General features: G+C 43.1%; 1 protein-coding gene across 3 annotated transcripts in view; it reads left to right on the top strand.

The window, feature by feature from the left end:
• rpap3 (RNA polymerase II associated protein 3) overlaps positions 1-14,129 on the top strand; it is a 33,546-nt gene extending 19,417 nt beyond the window's left edge. For all 3 annotated transcript variants that reach the window (XM_083660111.1, XM_083660112.1, XM_083660113.1), the window contains 5 exons: positions 3,305-3,465; positions 4,030-4,237; positions 5,431-5,528; positions 8,043-8,143; positions 11,947-14,129. In XM_083660111.1, coding sequence (XP_083516237.1) covers positions 3,305-3,465; positions 4,030-4,237; positions 5,431-5,528; positions 8,043-8,143; positions 11,947-12,032 — 654 coding nt within the window. In that variant the 3' untranslated portion in view covers positions 12,033-14,129. The remainder of the gene's footprint in view (positions 1-3,304; positions 3,466-4,029; positions 4,238-5,430; positions 5,529-8,042; positions 8,144-11,946) is intronic.
• Positions 14,130-16,331: the final 2,202 nt, after the last annotated feature.

The raw sequence follows: 16,331 nt of genomic DNA on the forward strand, positions 1-16,331 counted from the left end.
TGTAAACACTGAACACGCACAAATAACGATGAGACTCTCTTCTATCACCTGCAAAAAAAAGTTTATTGATCCCATTTTCCGTTCTTTAGTTATGAGCCGGAGAAGATAGCTTGATTGAAGCAAAAACATCCCTTTTTTTCTACGAGCTGAGATAATGAGCCTTTTGTGAAATTAAACATTTCAAGCACATCACTGACTCTGAAGCTAATTTTCTGATGTCTGGGTCTGTCTGGGTGAAGTGTATGCTGCTCTGCTGCTGTGCGTGCTCCCCCCCCCCCCCCCCCCCTCAACTGCACACGCCTCCTGGGTGTGTCTTATGTGTCTGGTGGCTCTCAGTCTCTGCTGAGTTTGCTGCGCACACACAGTGAATGGTGCGCGACATTCAGCTTTTTGGTTCCGCGTGTGTTTGTCACGGGCTGGCATGCTTCCAGTTCGGAATAATAAGGCTGATTATGTGAATGTGCTGTTGCAGCGTACATGGAGGTGCTCAGTTGTGACAGCGGATGCTGCTGCTGGGGGCACAGCTGGCGTTGTGCTCGTTTATGGAGGCACGTCGATGCATACGGACGGATGCGATGCGATTTCCTCATTTTCCCCAGTGACTATTTCTGTGTGTTTGGCTCCTTTTTCTCTGATCAGGAGAGTGCTGTCGCCACCTAATGGGTTTGTAAAATAGGTTATCGACCTCCAATAGCTACAATATTGTTAGAGGCGACGTAAGAAGCTTAGATCGACACCCCCCCGTCAAAAAAACAATTTGGAGTTATGACGCCATTTGGCGTCGCTGGCACTGTACGGTAAATTTCTAATGACGCCATATGGCGTCGCTGGCACTGAACGTGTTAAACAGGCAGAGGTGAAATTTCTAAAGTTCTCAAAACTTAGCATGTCATATTTACGTATGACATGACAGTGGTGATGAGAAAAGTGTTTTTTATCTAGTATTTTCAGGGCTTTTTTATAAAGTAATTCGGCTGGTTTGAGAGTAGTTACTCCTGTCAACGACCAGCTATTTATACAATAATTCAGATGCGAAAGGATCATCGAGTGTAAAAATAAAAACGCAGCGTCTGTGGACAGACAGTTCCTTATTTGTCTGAAGTTATACAAGTGGAATTAAATTTTTTTGGAGATCATTTTGATGTGGTTGCTGAACGTTAGGTTGGAGTCCAACATCACGCCTAAGTATTTAAACTCGTTAACTACAGATAATTCCTCTGACCCCAAGAAGACATTGGAGCGCGCAGGTGCAATGTTTCTTTTAGAAAAGAACATGCAAACTGTTTTTTTTGCATTCAGCACGAGACAAGATTTAGTTAGCCATGCCTGGATATGAGAGAGAGCTGAAGATAAGACACGTGCCGCCTCCCCTGGGTTTTTAGCCCTTGTGAAGATAACTGTGTCGTCAGCATAAAGCTGGACATCTACATTAAAACAGTAATCAGGAAGATCATTAATGTACAAAGAAAAGAAAATTGGCCCCAAAATTGACCCTTGGGGGACCCCTACTGGACAGCTCAAATTTTGCTCAAATTTTTGCTCAAATTTTGTGGTTGTGGCCGAACTGGCAGATCATGATTACATTGATTTTTAACAGCGCCCTTGAATTAATTAGAGATGCACCGATTGCCATTTTCTTGGCCGGTTCCAATTTCCGATTTTTGAATAGTCTGACTTGCTGATACCGATTTTGTCTGGTTCCGATTTTTTTTCTAAGAACAATAATTGACGGGTTATTTTTTGTGTGCTTTTTTTTTTTTTTTTTTTTTACTTTGCTTTAAAAAATTAAGATTCATGTCACATTTCTTATCATTTGCATGAGGTAGGACGATCTCACTCAAAAACATCTCAAAATAAAAGTGTTCCAGGTTACTGGACAGCGCTTTTCTTTTTTGTGTAAATACAATGAATATAAAACAATTAATTCCAGTATATCCCACAGCTATCATGCATTTACTTTTCCAAAAGAAAAAAGGTGCAACAGAACAGGGGCTCCAGATGGAAAGTAGCCTATGGCTAAATCTGTTACAAAGCATATCTTCCCCTATGGGGTTTAATGTTTTTTTTGTATATGTCCCTGCCAAACAAACTAATAAAATAAAATAAATAAACATCAAAATGTTATCCATGGACAAGGAGTTTATAGCCTATAGCTCTGGAGCCCAGACCTTCGAAGCCATGCCCACTCTACAGTTGTGGATTTGAGGAGGGTATGAGGTCCGCCCACTTGTCTGCAGCCAGGTACTCTTGGTGGATTTGGCTGTTCTTGAGTAGATGAGGAAATGAGTTTGAGTTGACTCAGTTTGAATATCAGAGTTTACACACAGTCAGTTTCTTTTTTTAATCCGCCATCCAGGAAAAAAAACGCACAGAAAACCTTGCACACTGGTCCAATGCGTTTTATTATTATGTTCGTCGTTCTATTCGCAATACGAAACAAATAGTCCTCTCCTGTTACAACGTGACTGACAGATAGCAGCAGCAGCAGCAGCTGATCTGCAGCAGGCTGCGGGGATGTGGACTGCAGCTGGTCGGGGAATGTAACCATACTGGACACAGGGCTCAGTACCTTCACTTCGCCAAGCCGGCTGTGTTGCGCTGTGGCCGGGGAGAGAGAGGGGCCGGTGAGGTGAAGCGAGCCGCTCAGACTGGAGTGGACTCCAGCCGAGCGAGACTCGGCAACGTACCCTGCCCCTCCGCGGCTTATTTCCGAGTTGCATGTGTGACAAACTGTAACATTTCCACAATGAGGAGGACATGCTGGCGTGTGTTTCCTTTTGGCTGCTTGTGGTGCGCGCACGTCACGTGAATGCATGCATCGTGCAGCTGCAGGTAATTGACCAAACAAAAAAAGGGGAAAGCCGACCGGCGCACAGAATCGGCTATGTGGACTGACCGGCACCAGTCGAGGCCGATCAGCTGAAAATCGGCCATTTCCGGTCACGTGCCGATCGATCGGTGCATCCTTAGAATGAATGAATGAACACCGAGAAATGGAAAGTTTTGTTTTGAATTATTTCAATCCAATTAGACTTGTGAATATACTACAGTACATTAAAGTAGCAAAACTGCAAAACAACATTCATTCCTTCATGTCTTTTTGGCCCAACAACATGCTGTTACCTTATTGGTCAGCAGATAGCAGGGTCGAGTCTGTCAGTCTAAAGCTTGATGATCTGGATTCTGTGCTCTTCGTCTAAAATCACAATAATAATATTTCACAATTTGGTCACCAAGGTCATCTTTCGACTGGGATCAGAATATTTCAGATAAAACGTGACTCTGAACTTCTTGTTGTCATCAGAAACCTCTCAGGAGAATCGAGATAGAGGAGGTTGGAGGGAAGCTGCTGGTGACAGAGGAGGAAGAGGAGGTGAGGAAGGAGGAGGAGGAGTCGTCTCCTATGTCGACCTCTCCCCGTGCCAAGATGATCCGCATCGAGGAGACGCCTCAGTCAGCCGAGCGGTAAGCTGTTGCAGTGGGTTCCCCAAGTGCCGGCTACACAGCCAGGCTACTGGTCTCTGTCTGGCTGGATACTTTTAGAATTTAAAGCCAAGCCACTTCTTATTTTTTTGTCAGGGGGCGGTAGTCTAAAGATGTATTAACTGAACAACATGATGTTAATCTGCACGAGATTTACACCCCCCCCCCCCCCCCCTCCCTGCAAGTTTACCCAATCGTGACAAGTCATGTATGTTATGTGCTCTTCCAAGATCTGTTTTGAGAAAGAGAGAGAGAGAGAGAATAAACAACAGTTTAAAAGTGCACAGCACAAAGACTCATAGCCGTCTTCTGAATAAAAATTGGTCTCCTTTGTGCCGCTAGAGGGCAGCATTGGCAATGAAAGCGACTGACTGAAAGATTGAACTGGTGGAGGACAACCTGTTTACTGTTTGCTTGTTTATTTGTATAGCCCTTTATCACAAGCGTGTCTCAAATGGCTTTACATCTGTCCAAGGGCTTTCTCCTCACAGTAATCTGATTACCTCACAAGCTCCTTCAGTCTAACAGCCGTTCTCCTGTTCTCAGGTCTGCTGCTGGACAGACAGAGATAGCGTCTGAGGAGAAACCTGCTCCTCCTCCTGCTCCTGAGCCCCTGGCCGCTCCCTGCTCCCCTCAGACAGACGCCCCTCCCCCTCCCGCTCCCACTCCTCCTCCCCCAGCCAACAGCTTCCAGCTGGAGGCAGACCTCCGCAAGATAGGAGCCCACCCTGAAGAGATCTACAGATACCTGAGGGTGAGCCAGGAGACGAGCCGTGTAACAAGCACAATCTGACTGACTGTCCGCACTGCTGTAGTTCACAAGCCACAACATCAGATTCGGGTGTTTAGGCTGTTGCTGTAGTAACGATGCAGTCAACAATCCCAACGGTGTCCAATAGAGTGGTTAATCGATTAGTTGTCAACTATTAACTCATTCCCCGCCAGATTTTCAAAGGAAAAGTCCAGCAATACATATTGCGATATATTGCAATACTCTACATGGTTTACTGAAAATAAAAAAAATAGAGCTGAAAATACAACTCGCTGTGTACCACCCAGGTAGTGTAATAATATGTACATCACTTTATATTGATAGCTTGGTGGACAAATTGAGTCAAAACTACTGACTGTTGAGTGTGTTACTGAACACACCGAAATAAAAAGTATTCTTATTGTGTCACTGAACACACGGCTGTGCAAAATATTTCTATGGTGATATATCACAATATTTTTCTGAAATATCGATACAGTATTGTGGGGGAAATATCGCAATATATTGCCATATCGATTTTATTGCACAGCCCTAATTTACACCAACTTACACCAAATACATTTCACACCAATGATTACAGTGCAAGACAAAAGAAAGCACAGAAAATGTTGATTCATTGTTTTGATCATAGAAACTGAATAGAATTTCACACTTTGGCAGCTTTTTGCCATTTCAACATACAGGAGTTGAAATCGATGACGGTATTTTGTAGTCGCAGCGCAGAGCACGTTCGTCACGCAAGGTGACGTCACCGGGAAACCTCTCCGTCTGTCCAGGCACCGCCATCTCCTCCATTTGTTCCCCTTTTCAAGAAATACCCGACTCCTAGTATCAGATTTGCAAAAAATTCAGATTTGAGCTGCCTGTTTGAACCTTAAACTAAGCTTAACTGACAGTGCTTGTAAGAATTGTTTCAATTGTTGGGTCTAAAATAAAGAGCCTGGTCTTCTACCTGCTCTATTTGTAAAGTGCCTTGAGATAACTCTTGTTATGATTTGGCACTATATTAATATAAAATTGATTGGTGGAATTGATGTACTAGGCTTGGGCCGATATTCGATAATATTGAATATCGCAATATTTTGTGAATATTGTGATACCCCAGCGAACAGCAATCTTGTGTTCTGGTTTTGACTGACCTTCTCAGCCTTGTGTGTGGGTCTCTCCTCTTCCAGCAAGTGGAGCCAGAGGACTTCTCAAAGATCTTCCAGAACTCTCTGGAGCCAGACCTCCTGACTCAGATCATGAGGACACTGCACACCTTCTACACCAAGTGAGTCCTGTAGACATCTAAAACATCTAGAAACATCTGATGTGGAGATTGAGCTCTACCCCTTACTTATAGGAGCACTATTTGCTATGTGCTGCGTCCACAGTGGGCACACCAGTGATTTGGGCTTTTAATCAACTAGTATCTTATATTATACAGGTTTATTTGTTGTCTGGAAAGTCCTGGGAAATGAGCTTGATATTAATTTCCAGGTCTTGAAACCTTTTGGTTTGAGGATTGCATGACCTTAAATCCACAAAACATGGTAAATGGTTAAACATAGAGATCTGGGGCCTGTACCACAAAGCACGATTTTGGCTTAGCGAGGTAACTTCAGGCTTAACCCTGGGTTTGCTGTGCATGCTAGTTCATTTCTTACCAAGATAGATCACCATGGCAACTTATGCTGCATGGCTAACCTGCTCCTGGACAGAGGATAAGATCAAAACCCCTGAAAGACCCATCTTCTGACCAATCAGCTCTCTGGAGACAGTGAGTCACCATTCATAGGATCCCCACATGAAAAATAGATTGCATTCATATGAAAATCTCAAAAGAAAAACAAAACATGAATGGCTCCTGTTGAATTAATCAAGGACTGAAATGCATGTATGTGCATGTACAGTACTTGTTGTATATAACTAAATTAAGCCTACTTACTAGGGATGCACGATATATCGGCAATCATATCGGTATCGGCCAGTATCGGCCGATTTTTTAACATATCGGTCATATCGGTATCGGTCAGATGTTGCAATGTTAATATCGGTTATCATTATCAGCCAAATTCTTCACATTGATATGAAATAATGCAGTAAATCTATGATTTATGGGCTTTTCCAAAGGCTTTGCAAATAAAGAAATGCATAACTTTTTCAAATTCAGTGTTAACATGTGTTTTTCAGTATGTACAAAATGTGATGATCATAAAAATGTGGTTTTATACAGATCATATCGACATCGGTAAATATCGGTTATCGGCCATAACAGCAATGTTAATATCGGTTATCGGCATCGGCCAAAATTTTCATATCGGTGCACCCCTACTACTTACCACTTTGGAATATGTTTTTATATTCATTCATTTTTATTTGTTCCCAAGTAGCTATGTTTGACCCCGCTGATTGCAGCTGAACGGTGCGTGGAGAAATATCACTAAATCACTGGCGTAAAAAGGTTACTAAACGTCTCCAAAGCGCACCAAGGTGCCATGTGCGCAACGGTGCTGAGGCTGACATGTCATATACGCCAGAATAGCCTACATCTAAGCAATTTAATGGGATAGCCTACACACAGATGTAATTCATATCTAGGCTACTCCTGCATTTTGCAGCTGCAACTGTGTTGCTTTTGGCCTGTATGATGTGATTGACATCTTCATATTTTTCCAGCATTAGTCTTGTACGAAATATGCACTCTGCTCCCAATATGTGACCACAATATGTGACCACAAAATGAGCTATTTTTATCAATGTAAACTATGCCCGCACCGTGTCGATTCAGTTCAGCAACTTTTTTTTATTATTATCATTATTTTTTTATTGGTATTCAGTGTGACCAAACACCATGAATGATAGAGATAATTATTCATTGAGCCTACGTTTCTAAATCTATAGTCTAATTAGGCCTACAGATTTTGGAAATTTAGACTGAGATTGCACATTACTTCCACTCGCAAAAAAGACATGGGTTTTTATTGAGTTTGCTGTTCAAGGAAATCAAATGACTGATGTGAATAAAAGGGGTAACTTTAGACAGTCCTTCAGTAACAGAAAAATATCCAACGTGGATTTTGATTCTGACATACAGTACATCTCCGCTAATTAATACACTTTGATGTGCGCTTTCAATGAATGAGCAAATAGGAGTGTCTGACTCTGTAAAAATCCATATTGTATTGTGATTGGCTAAGTTGTTACAAACCACGGCTCTTTTGTGGACACAAGCTCCTGTGCACGAACATTTTCATGTGCACGAGCTCAGAGCTGGATAGGGAAATCCTAAATTGACAGACCCAGCTGATAACCCCCTTCGTGGTATCGTTTAGCTCGATTGTGATTGTCTGGGTAAGTCAAACCAGATCAAGGGAACTCCTGGATCTGTTTTCTCAATTCGTAGTACAGGTCCCTGATGCTGAGCTGCTGACAAAAAAAGAATTGAAAAAAGTGTGTGTGTGTGTGTGTGTGTGTGTGTGTGTGTGTGTGTGTGTGTGTGTGTGAGAAATGTTATTTGATCTCTCCTGATTCTAAATATAGCTGAATTGCTTGGTTTGAACAAGTACAACTCACACTTGAGGATTTTACTGAACGTCTATGGAAAAATGAATGGGGAATGAAATGTCTTAGGTCCTATGCCGAACCCAGAAGAGGGCGTGCACTTTGGCACTCTATGGGTAGTCTTGTGTGTTGTGTGTAGTATCTTGTGTTGTGTAGTATTTTGTGTGTAACCTCAGTGTGTGTGTGTGTGTGTGTGTGTGTGTGTGTGTGTGTGTGTGTGTGTGTGTGTGTGTGTGTGCAGGCTCGAGGTTCCGGCCGTCACGTTGCGGGTGCTCAGCAGTCTGGCGAGCGTGAGGCGTTTCGACATGGCCGTCATGTTCCTGTCCAACCAGGAGAGGACAGGTCAGTGACATCACAACCTCTCCTCCCAGCACTTTCTTATTATCAATCAGTGACTATATTTACATCCACAAAATATTCAGTTTTTTGCCCTTATTCCGAAAAAGACAATATTCCAACTAAGCTGTTTACATGGCTAATGAAAATGAAAATCCCATTAATATTCCCATTTACATGCAGCCATTTCAGTAATGTAAAACTTCTCCATGATGTAAGATTACTGTACGTCCTACGGTTAGGTTTAACCACGTTCTTGAAAAGGTCCACGTTGTGATATTTGCAAGTCTGTCATAATGTTTAAAGTACAGTAGGTGTGTTTCTCTGTAGGCTTTTCTTTTAGGCTGCATCTCTGGCTAGTTGTTTGTTTACAGCACACAGACTGTAGCTGACATCTCTGGCTAGTTGTTTGTTTACAGCACACAGACTGTAGCTGACATCTCTGGCTAGTTGTTTGTTTACAGCACACAGACTGTAGCTGACATCTCTGGCTAGTTGTTTGTTTACAGCACACAGACTGTAGCTGACATCTCTTGCTAGTTGTTTGTTTACAGCACACAGACTGTAGCTGACATCTCTGGCTAGTTGTTTGTTTACAGCACACAGACTGTAGCTGACATCTCTGGCTAGTTGTTTGTTTACAGCACACAGACTGTAGCTGACATCTCTGGCTAGTTGTTTGTTTACAGCACACAGACTGTAGCTGACATCTCTGGCTAGTTGTTTGTTTACAGCACACAGACTGCAGCTGACATCTCTTGCTAGTTGTTTGTTTACAGCACACAGACTGTAGCTGACATCTCTGGCTAGTTGTTTGTTTACAGCACACAGTCTGTAGCTGACATCTCTGGCTAGTTGTTTGTTTACAGCACACAGACTGTAGCTGACATCTCTGGCTAGTTGTTTGTTTACAGCACACAGACTGTAACTGACATATCTGGCTAGTTGTTTGTTTACAGCACACAGACTGTAGCTGACATCTCTGGCTAGTTGTTTGTTTACAGCACACAGACTGTAGCTGACATCTCTGGCTAGTTGTTTGTTTACAGCACACAGACTGTAACTGACATCTCTGGCTAGTTGTTTGTTTACAGCACACAGACTGTAGCTGACATCTCTGGCTAGTTGTTTGTTTACAGCACACAGACTGTAGCTGACATCTCTGGCTAGTTGTTTGTTTACAGCACACAGACTGTAGCTGACATCTCTGGCTAGTTGTTTGTTTACAGCACACAGACTGTAGCTGACATCTCTGGCTAGTTGTTTGTTTACAGCACACAGACTGTAGCTGACATCTCTGGCTAGTTGTTTGTTTACAGCACACAGACTGTAACTGACATCTCTGGCTAGTTGTTTGTTTACAGCACACAGACTGTAACTGACATCTCTGGCTAGTTGTTTGTTTACAGCACACAGACTGTAGCTGACATCTCTGGCTAGTTGTTTGTTTACAGCACACAGACTGTAGCTGACATCTCTGGCTAGTTGTTTGTTTACAGCACACAGACTGTAGCTGACATCTCTGGCTAGTTGTTTGTTTACAGCACACAGACTGTAGCTGACATCTCTGGCTAGTTGTTTGTTTACAGCACACAGACTGTAGCTGACATCTCTGGCTAGTTGTTTGTTTACAGCACACAGACTGTAACTGACATCTCTGGCTAGTTGTTTGTTTACAGCACACAGACTGTAACTGACATCTCTGGCTAGTTGTTTGTTTACAGCACACAGACTGTAGCTGACATCTCTGGCTAGTTGTTTGTTTACAGCACACAGACTGTAGCTGACATCTCTGGCTAGTTGTTTGTTTACAGCACACAGACTGTAACTGACATCTCTGGCTAGTTGTTTGTTTACAGCACACAGACTGTAGCTGACATCTCTGGCTAGTTGTTTGTTTACAGCACACAGACTGTAGCTGACATCTCTGGCTAGTTGTTTGTTTACAGCACACAGACTGTAACTGACATATCTGGCTAGTTGTTTGTTTACAGCACACAGACTGTAGCTGACATCTCTGGCTAGTTGTTTGTTTACAGCACACAGACTGTAACTGACATCTCTGGCTAGTTGTTTGTTTACAGCACACAGACTGTAGCTGACATCTCTGGCTAGTTGTTTGTTTACAGCACACAGACTGTAACTGACATCTCTGGCTAGTTGTTTGTTTACAGCACACAGACTGTAACTGACATCTCTGGCTAGTTGTTTGTTTACAGCACACAGACTGTAGCTGACATCTCTGGCTAGTTGTTTGTTTACAGCACACAGACTGTAGCTGACATCTCTGGCTAGGTGTTTGTTTACAGCACACAGACTGTAGCTGACATCTCTGGCTAGTTGTTTGTTTACAGCACACAGACTGTAACTGACATCTCTGGCTAGTTGTTTGTTTACAGCACACAGACTGTAGCTGACATCTCTGGCTAGTTGTTTGTTTACAGCACACAGACTGTAGCTGACATCTCTGGCTAGTTGTTTGTTTACAGCACACAGACTGTAGCTGACATCTCTGGCTAGTTGTTTGTTTACAGCACACAGACTGTAGCTGACATCTCTGGCTAGGTGTTTGTTTACAGCACACAGACTGTAGCTGACATCTCTGGCTAGTTGTTTGTTTACAGCACACAGACTGTAACTGACATCTCTGGCTAGGTGTTTGTTTACAGCACACAGACTGTAACTGACATCTCTGGCTAGTTGTTTGTTTACAGCACACAGACTGTAACTGACATCTCTGGCTAGTTGTTTGTTTACAGCACACAGACTGTAGCTGACATCTCTGGCTAGTTGTTTGTTTACAGCACACAGACTGTAGCTGACATATCTGGCTAGTTGTTTGTTTACAGCACACAGACTGTAGCTGACATCTCTGGCTAGTTGTTTGTTTACAGCACACAGACTGTAACTGACATCTCTGGCTAGTTGTTTGTTTACAGCACACAGACTGTAGCTGACATATCTGGCTAGTTGTTTGTTTACAGCACACAGACTGTAGCTGACATCTCTGGCTAGTTGTTTGTTTACAGCACACAGACTGTAGCTGACCATAAACAGGCAAGAGGCCGTGAGCCACAAACTGCTGTAAAAACCACGACTCAGACGCTTATTCCCAATGCTCTGTATAAATGTCCAAAGAATGCTCCTAAAACCTAAATAATAGCATATCCCACATGTCTTCATCAGAAAATACTACATTCGAGGGGTACGGTGGCGCAGTGGTAAGAGCTGTCGCCTCACAGCTAGAAGGTCCTGGGTTCGATGGGTTCGATTCTCACCTGGGACGCTGGGAGTGCGTGCGTGCCCACCGCCCGGGTGGGGTCGTCAAAAGGGAGTGTGTGTGTGGAGTTTGCATGTTCTCCCCATGGGGGTTTCCTTCATATAGGAACCCCCTTCACCAAAACATGCAATATCCTGGTTGCTGATGTGGTGCCTCCTCTGGTCGTTAGGGGCGCCTGCTCAGAGGGAGGGGAACTGGTTGGAATAGCGTGATCCTCCCACGTGCTATGTCCTACCGGTGAAGCTTCCCCTGTCAGGTGAAAAGAAGTGGTTGGCTACTGCCCATGTCTCGGAGGAAGCATGGAGCCAGTTTTGGCTCTCCCCAGATCGGCAGAGGGTGGAGCAGCAACCAGGATAAATAAATTAAAATAAGCACTAATGGGGGATGAAAATGGGATAAAAAGGGGGGGGGGGGGAAGAAAGAAAATACTACATTTGGAATAAGGCCTAATTCAGAATATCCAAATGGAATATGCTGTTTACATGATGGTGGGATATTAGTGTGCTCACTGTCACACTTCTTTTTTCAGTACTTCAAGAGCTGTTTGCCTTTCTTCTCCAAGCGGACCTGGATGGACCCTCGGTGTCGGCCTTACAGAAGAGGTACGGCGTGTGACGCCCGAGTTCAACGCAAATCTGCAACTCTTCACCGCCGAGCGCGAGATTGGATTCAAAGCCAACCATTTAGTTTTATTCCAATACTGAATTACCTCTTGTTGATCGAAAACATCAGTTCTATTATGAAGCATCCATTAAAGCGGACTGCCGTGTTCGTGGGCCTGTTCCTGTGGAATTACCATGGCACTGTCTCATTTCTGCGTTCATTCAGTCGGAAGGCAGAGATTCCCAGTTCCAGCTCGTTAAATAGGGGAGAAACTCGGATCGTTATTTTACTCAATTTACACTCCTGTTCTCCATGCAACAGCTAATGTTAAGTCAATGACATTAGCTAATATTTACCACAAAGGAGTTGAGTTGGATTTAAGGTCAAAGGTCATGCTGTGGTCAAAATCAAACGTAATTGTAATTTGAGGATTGTACATGAAAGAAGAAGTAGAAGTATCGACGTCCAACTAAGGATTATTTTCATTGTCGATTAATTTGTCGATTATTTTCTCAATTACAGTAATCGATTAGTTGTTTGGTCTATAAAATGTCAGAAATTGGTGAAAAATGTGGATCAGTGTTTCCCCAAAGCCCAAGATGACGTCCTCAAATGTCTTGTTTTGTCCACAACCCAAATATATTCAGTTTACTGTCATAGAGGAGTAAAGAAACCAAAAAAGATTCACTTTTAAGAAGCTGGAATCAGATAATTTTGAGTTTTTTTCTTTAACTCATTGAGTGCCAGCCACTTTTGGAGAACGGACGCTCCCAGTGCCAGAGTTTCAGAGCGTTTTCAGTGATTTCTCGAGGCCCACAGAATATTGTGTGATATTACTATGTAAACACCGAACACGCAGAAAGAACGATGAGACTCTATTGTATCAGCAGCAAAAAAAAGTTTATTGATACCATTTTCCGTTCTTTAGTTATGAGCCGGAGAAGATAGGTTGTTTTCAGCAAAAAACAGAGTTTCAAATTAAAAGCTGAGATATTCAGCCTTTTGTGAAATGAAAGATTTCAAGCACAGTCACTGACTCTGAAGCTAATATTTTCTGATGTAGTGACGTGGTGTAGTTGTTGTGTGGTGCCCTGCGTGCCCCCCCCCCCCCCCCCTCAGCTGCAAACTCCTCCCCACACTAACACACAGCCTCACGCACCCAGCGTCTATTTTCGGAGCGCTCCGTTTTTGTGCGCCGCTCCCAGCGCGACACGGAAAAGCCAAACCGGACTGCTGAGAATGGTTTGGCCCTTCGGCGTCGGCTGCTGCTTTTCTGGCGGCTAATCGTGTGGAGAAACTATACAGCAGAGACAGAGAGGCTCAGTTGTGGGCGCGGATTGACTGCTGTTCGCAGCCAACGTCAGCTCCAGCCAGAGCAATCTCTCTGGCTGGCTCGGCTCTGGCAGCAGCATGAGCGGTTTCTCTTTCATCACAGGGCTTTTTCCTGCTGTTTTCCTGACCTTTCTCTAATCTGGAGAGCACTGTCGCCACCTGATGAGTCCGTAAAATAGGTTATACACCTTCAATAGCCACAATATTTGTACAGGAGATGCACGAGGCTTTGATCCACGTCCCACCGTCAAAAAATGCAATTGACGAACATACTCGTCCTTGGCACTCTACGTTAGTATTTGAATTGACGAACATACTTGTCCTTGGCACTCAATGAGTTAAAAAATTACTCAAGCTGATGAATTGATTATTAAAATAGTTGGCGCGATTAATAGTTGACAAATAATTGATTCATCATTGCAGCCCCCCTCCCCCATTTTCCATTCAGTTTGAGGATGTTCAGTGACGCTGTGCAGCGTTTACAGTCCAACGTCACATAACTGCATGTCAGAAACCACATATCTTGCCTGAATTCCCAACTTGGAATGGAGAATTTTCAACTTTCCGACGCTTATTGAACGCAGCATAAGGGATTGATTTCAAGTACAAAGCCTGCTTTGAAAGTTCCTCTCGTCATACAACTTGAGTTTCAGCGTAGTTTGACTGACTACAGAACTGTGCAAACGATGGATGCGATTCACTTTAAAGTCTTTGGGTAAATACAGACTTTGATCTGCGTTTTTCAGAAAACCTGGACCGAAATACAAATAAAGGTGTATTTTGTGATTTGTCAACCTGTTGTCGAGTTACTGTAGATCCTCTTGAACTGAATGCAATCTCATTTCACGTCACACATGAATGAACACTGAATAAGCATCAAAAGTGGCTTGTTCTTTATTGAAGGTAACAATGCAAGATACAATGAAAGATATGGGGCTCTATGTTATGAAAGCAATTACTATTATACAACTATATTATGTTAAGGAAAAGCCCCACAGATATTTTTCTGTTAGAGGTAGAACACAAAATCTGCTGTGGAAACTGTCAAGAGTCCAGATGTGGCTACAAAGCGCAAAATCAAAATTTGATTTCACATAAATTATTTATCATGCCTTAATTGGTAGACGAAGTTTATTTTCTCTTTTTTGGCCAGCGCACCGAGTTGCGCAGGCCCTAACAGGGTTTGTCCACCCAATTTGGAAGCCGATTTGGTCCCACTCAGAAACCATAAGACCTGCCGCTCAGGGATTCCGTTAGCCGGCAATTGCTGGCTTTTAGCCGGTATTTGTTCCCGTGGGCCGATAAATTAAGAGGTCGCCGGCTCAATTGGCTGGTTGGAAATATGCCAAATAAATAAATTCCTGATATAAACTAGCCTAATATTGTGTGATCTATTAAGTGATGTTGCCAATAGGCTACAACTTAAATATAGACCTGTATATATAGCCTATATATGTTTTCGCCCCGCTGCTATGTGTGTTATGAGTGTTTGGTGAAAAAAGGAAAAATCTAGCCGATGCTGTCTCTTTAACTGTCCGTCCGCTCCGCACACTGTGCAGCATCCCGCCGCGGCGGGCGGCCGACAGCGATTTGACGAGATCAAAATGACAAAGCAGACATAGCTGGGCATTGGGCAAGTTCATTTTTAAACGTAATGATGGTGCTTCAGTACTTCAGCCGAGGCCAGAAAGACGACAGAAAAGCATCATCTCCTGCTACTCCTGAGAAGAAGAGGAAACACTGCGGCCGCCACCAAAGGCAAAAAAAGACAAAAGATTTAACCCAGAATGGCAGGAGAAGTTCCCATGGCTTACACATGAAAATGTGGATGGAAAACATAAAATGTTCTGCACCACAGGTGCGCGACACCAAAGTGCCATAAAACGGCACACGATAAAGCCACCAAGTCGAGTAAAACAAATATCGATAAAATACATTTCTTGCATGATTGCATCATACCTTTGTTTTTGTGTGTTTTATTGCTGTTTAAATGTTATTTCTGAACGTCAATTCAAACCCGAAACGAATTAATTAATCAACGAGCGGTGAGGCTCGCCCAGCTCCCTTTGCACTGCAAGCACAGACCGCAGTGCATAGGTCATTATTTTGAAATAAATGCCAACAAAAATGATTTTAAAATGAACATTTTGTTTGCTAAAAATATCGTATGTATGTAAAAAATTATTAAATCGATCTTTTTTGAATACCTACATTTTGACTGGGCCGGTAAATATTCTATGAGGCCGGAATTTTGGAACGATACCGGCTGCATTGGCCGGCCAGAAAAAATCCCTGCTGCCGCTACCGAACTTGGTAGGTAGGTTCACAGAATCACCTTTTACTATTGGCTGAAAAATTACATTTGTTGACCACTAGGTGGCGGTATAACAGCCTCTTTGCATTTTGGTCCATAACTTTTGAACCGTAGCATCTACAATCCAAATAAATTAATTTCCCTGGATTCCTTGGGTCATTCCGCATCTGCTGACAGAGGCCCCGCCCACTTCCGTCTAACTAGATTTTCTGCCATTTTGAATTTTCTCCAAAAGCTTTTTCACTATTTCTCCTTCAAATTTTGTCCAATCTTTACCAAACCACATCACACAGCGTGTGTGGACTGTCCTACACAAAACTTATTTCGCGTTTTCTTGCAAGACCGCACTGTTGCGATATAATCTACTTCCGAACTTTTGTGGGTGGGTTCACAAAAATCGCCCTAACTCTGGAACGCATTGTCCGTTGCGAATGAACCTTGGTGCAGGTGTGCAGCTCCGTACTCTGAGCTCATAAAAAACTATTATAGTGTCATTTCAACTATAGGGGGCGCTATGGCAACAATAAGTACCCGTAGCTCACAAACCATAAGAGTAACTGTTCCCAAATTGGGTACATAGGTTCATAGAGCACTAGTATCTACTCTGGCCTAACAAATTACACAGATTGACCTCACGGTGGCGCTATAGCTGCCCTATTTACGTT

This window comes from Poromitra crassiceps (assembly GCF_964638095.1).
Source record: "Poromitra crassiceps genome assembly, chromosome: 2".
NCBI classification, from domain to species: domain Eukaryota; kingdom Metazoa; phylum Chordata; class Actinopteri; order Beryciformes; family Melamphaidae; genus Poromitra; species Poromitra crassiceps.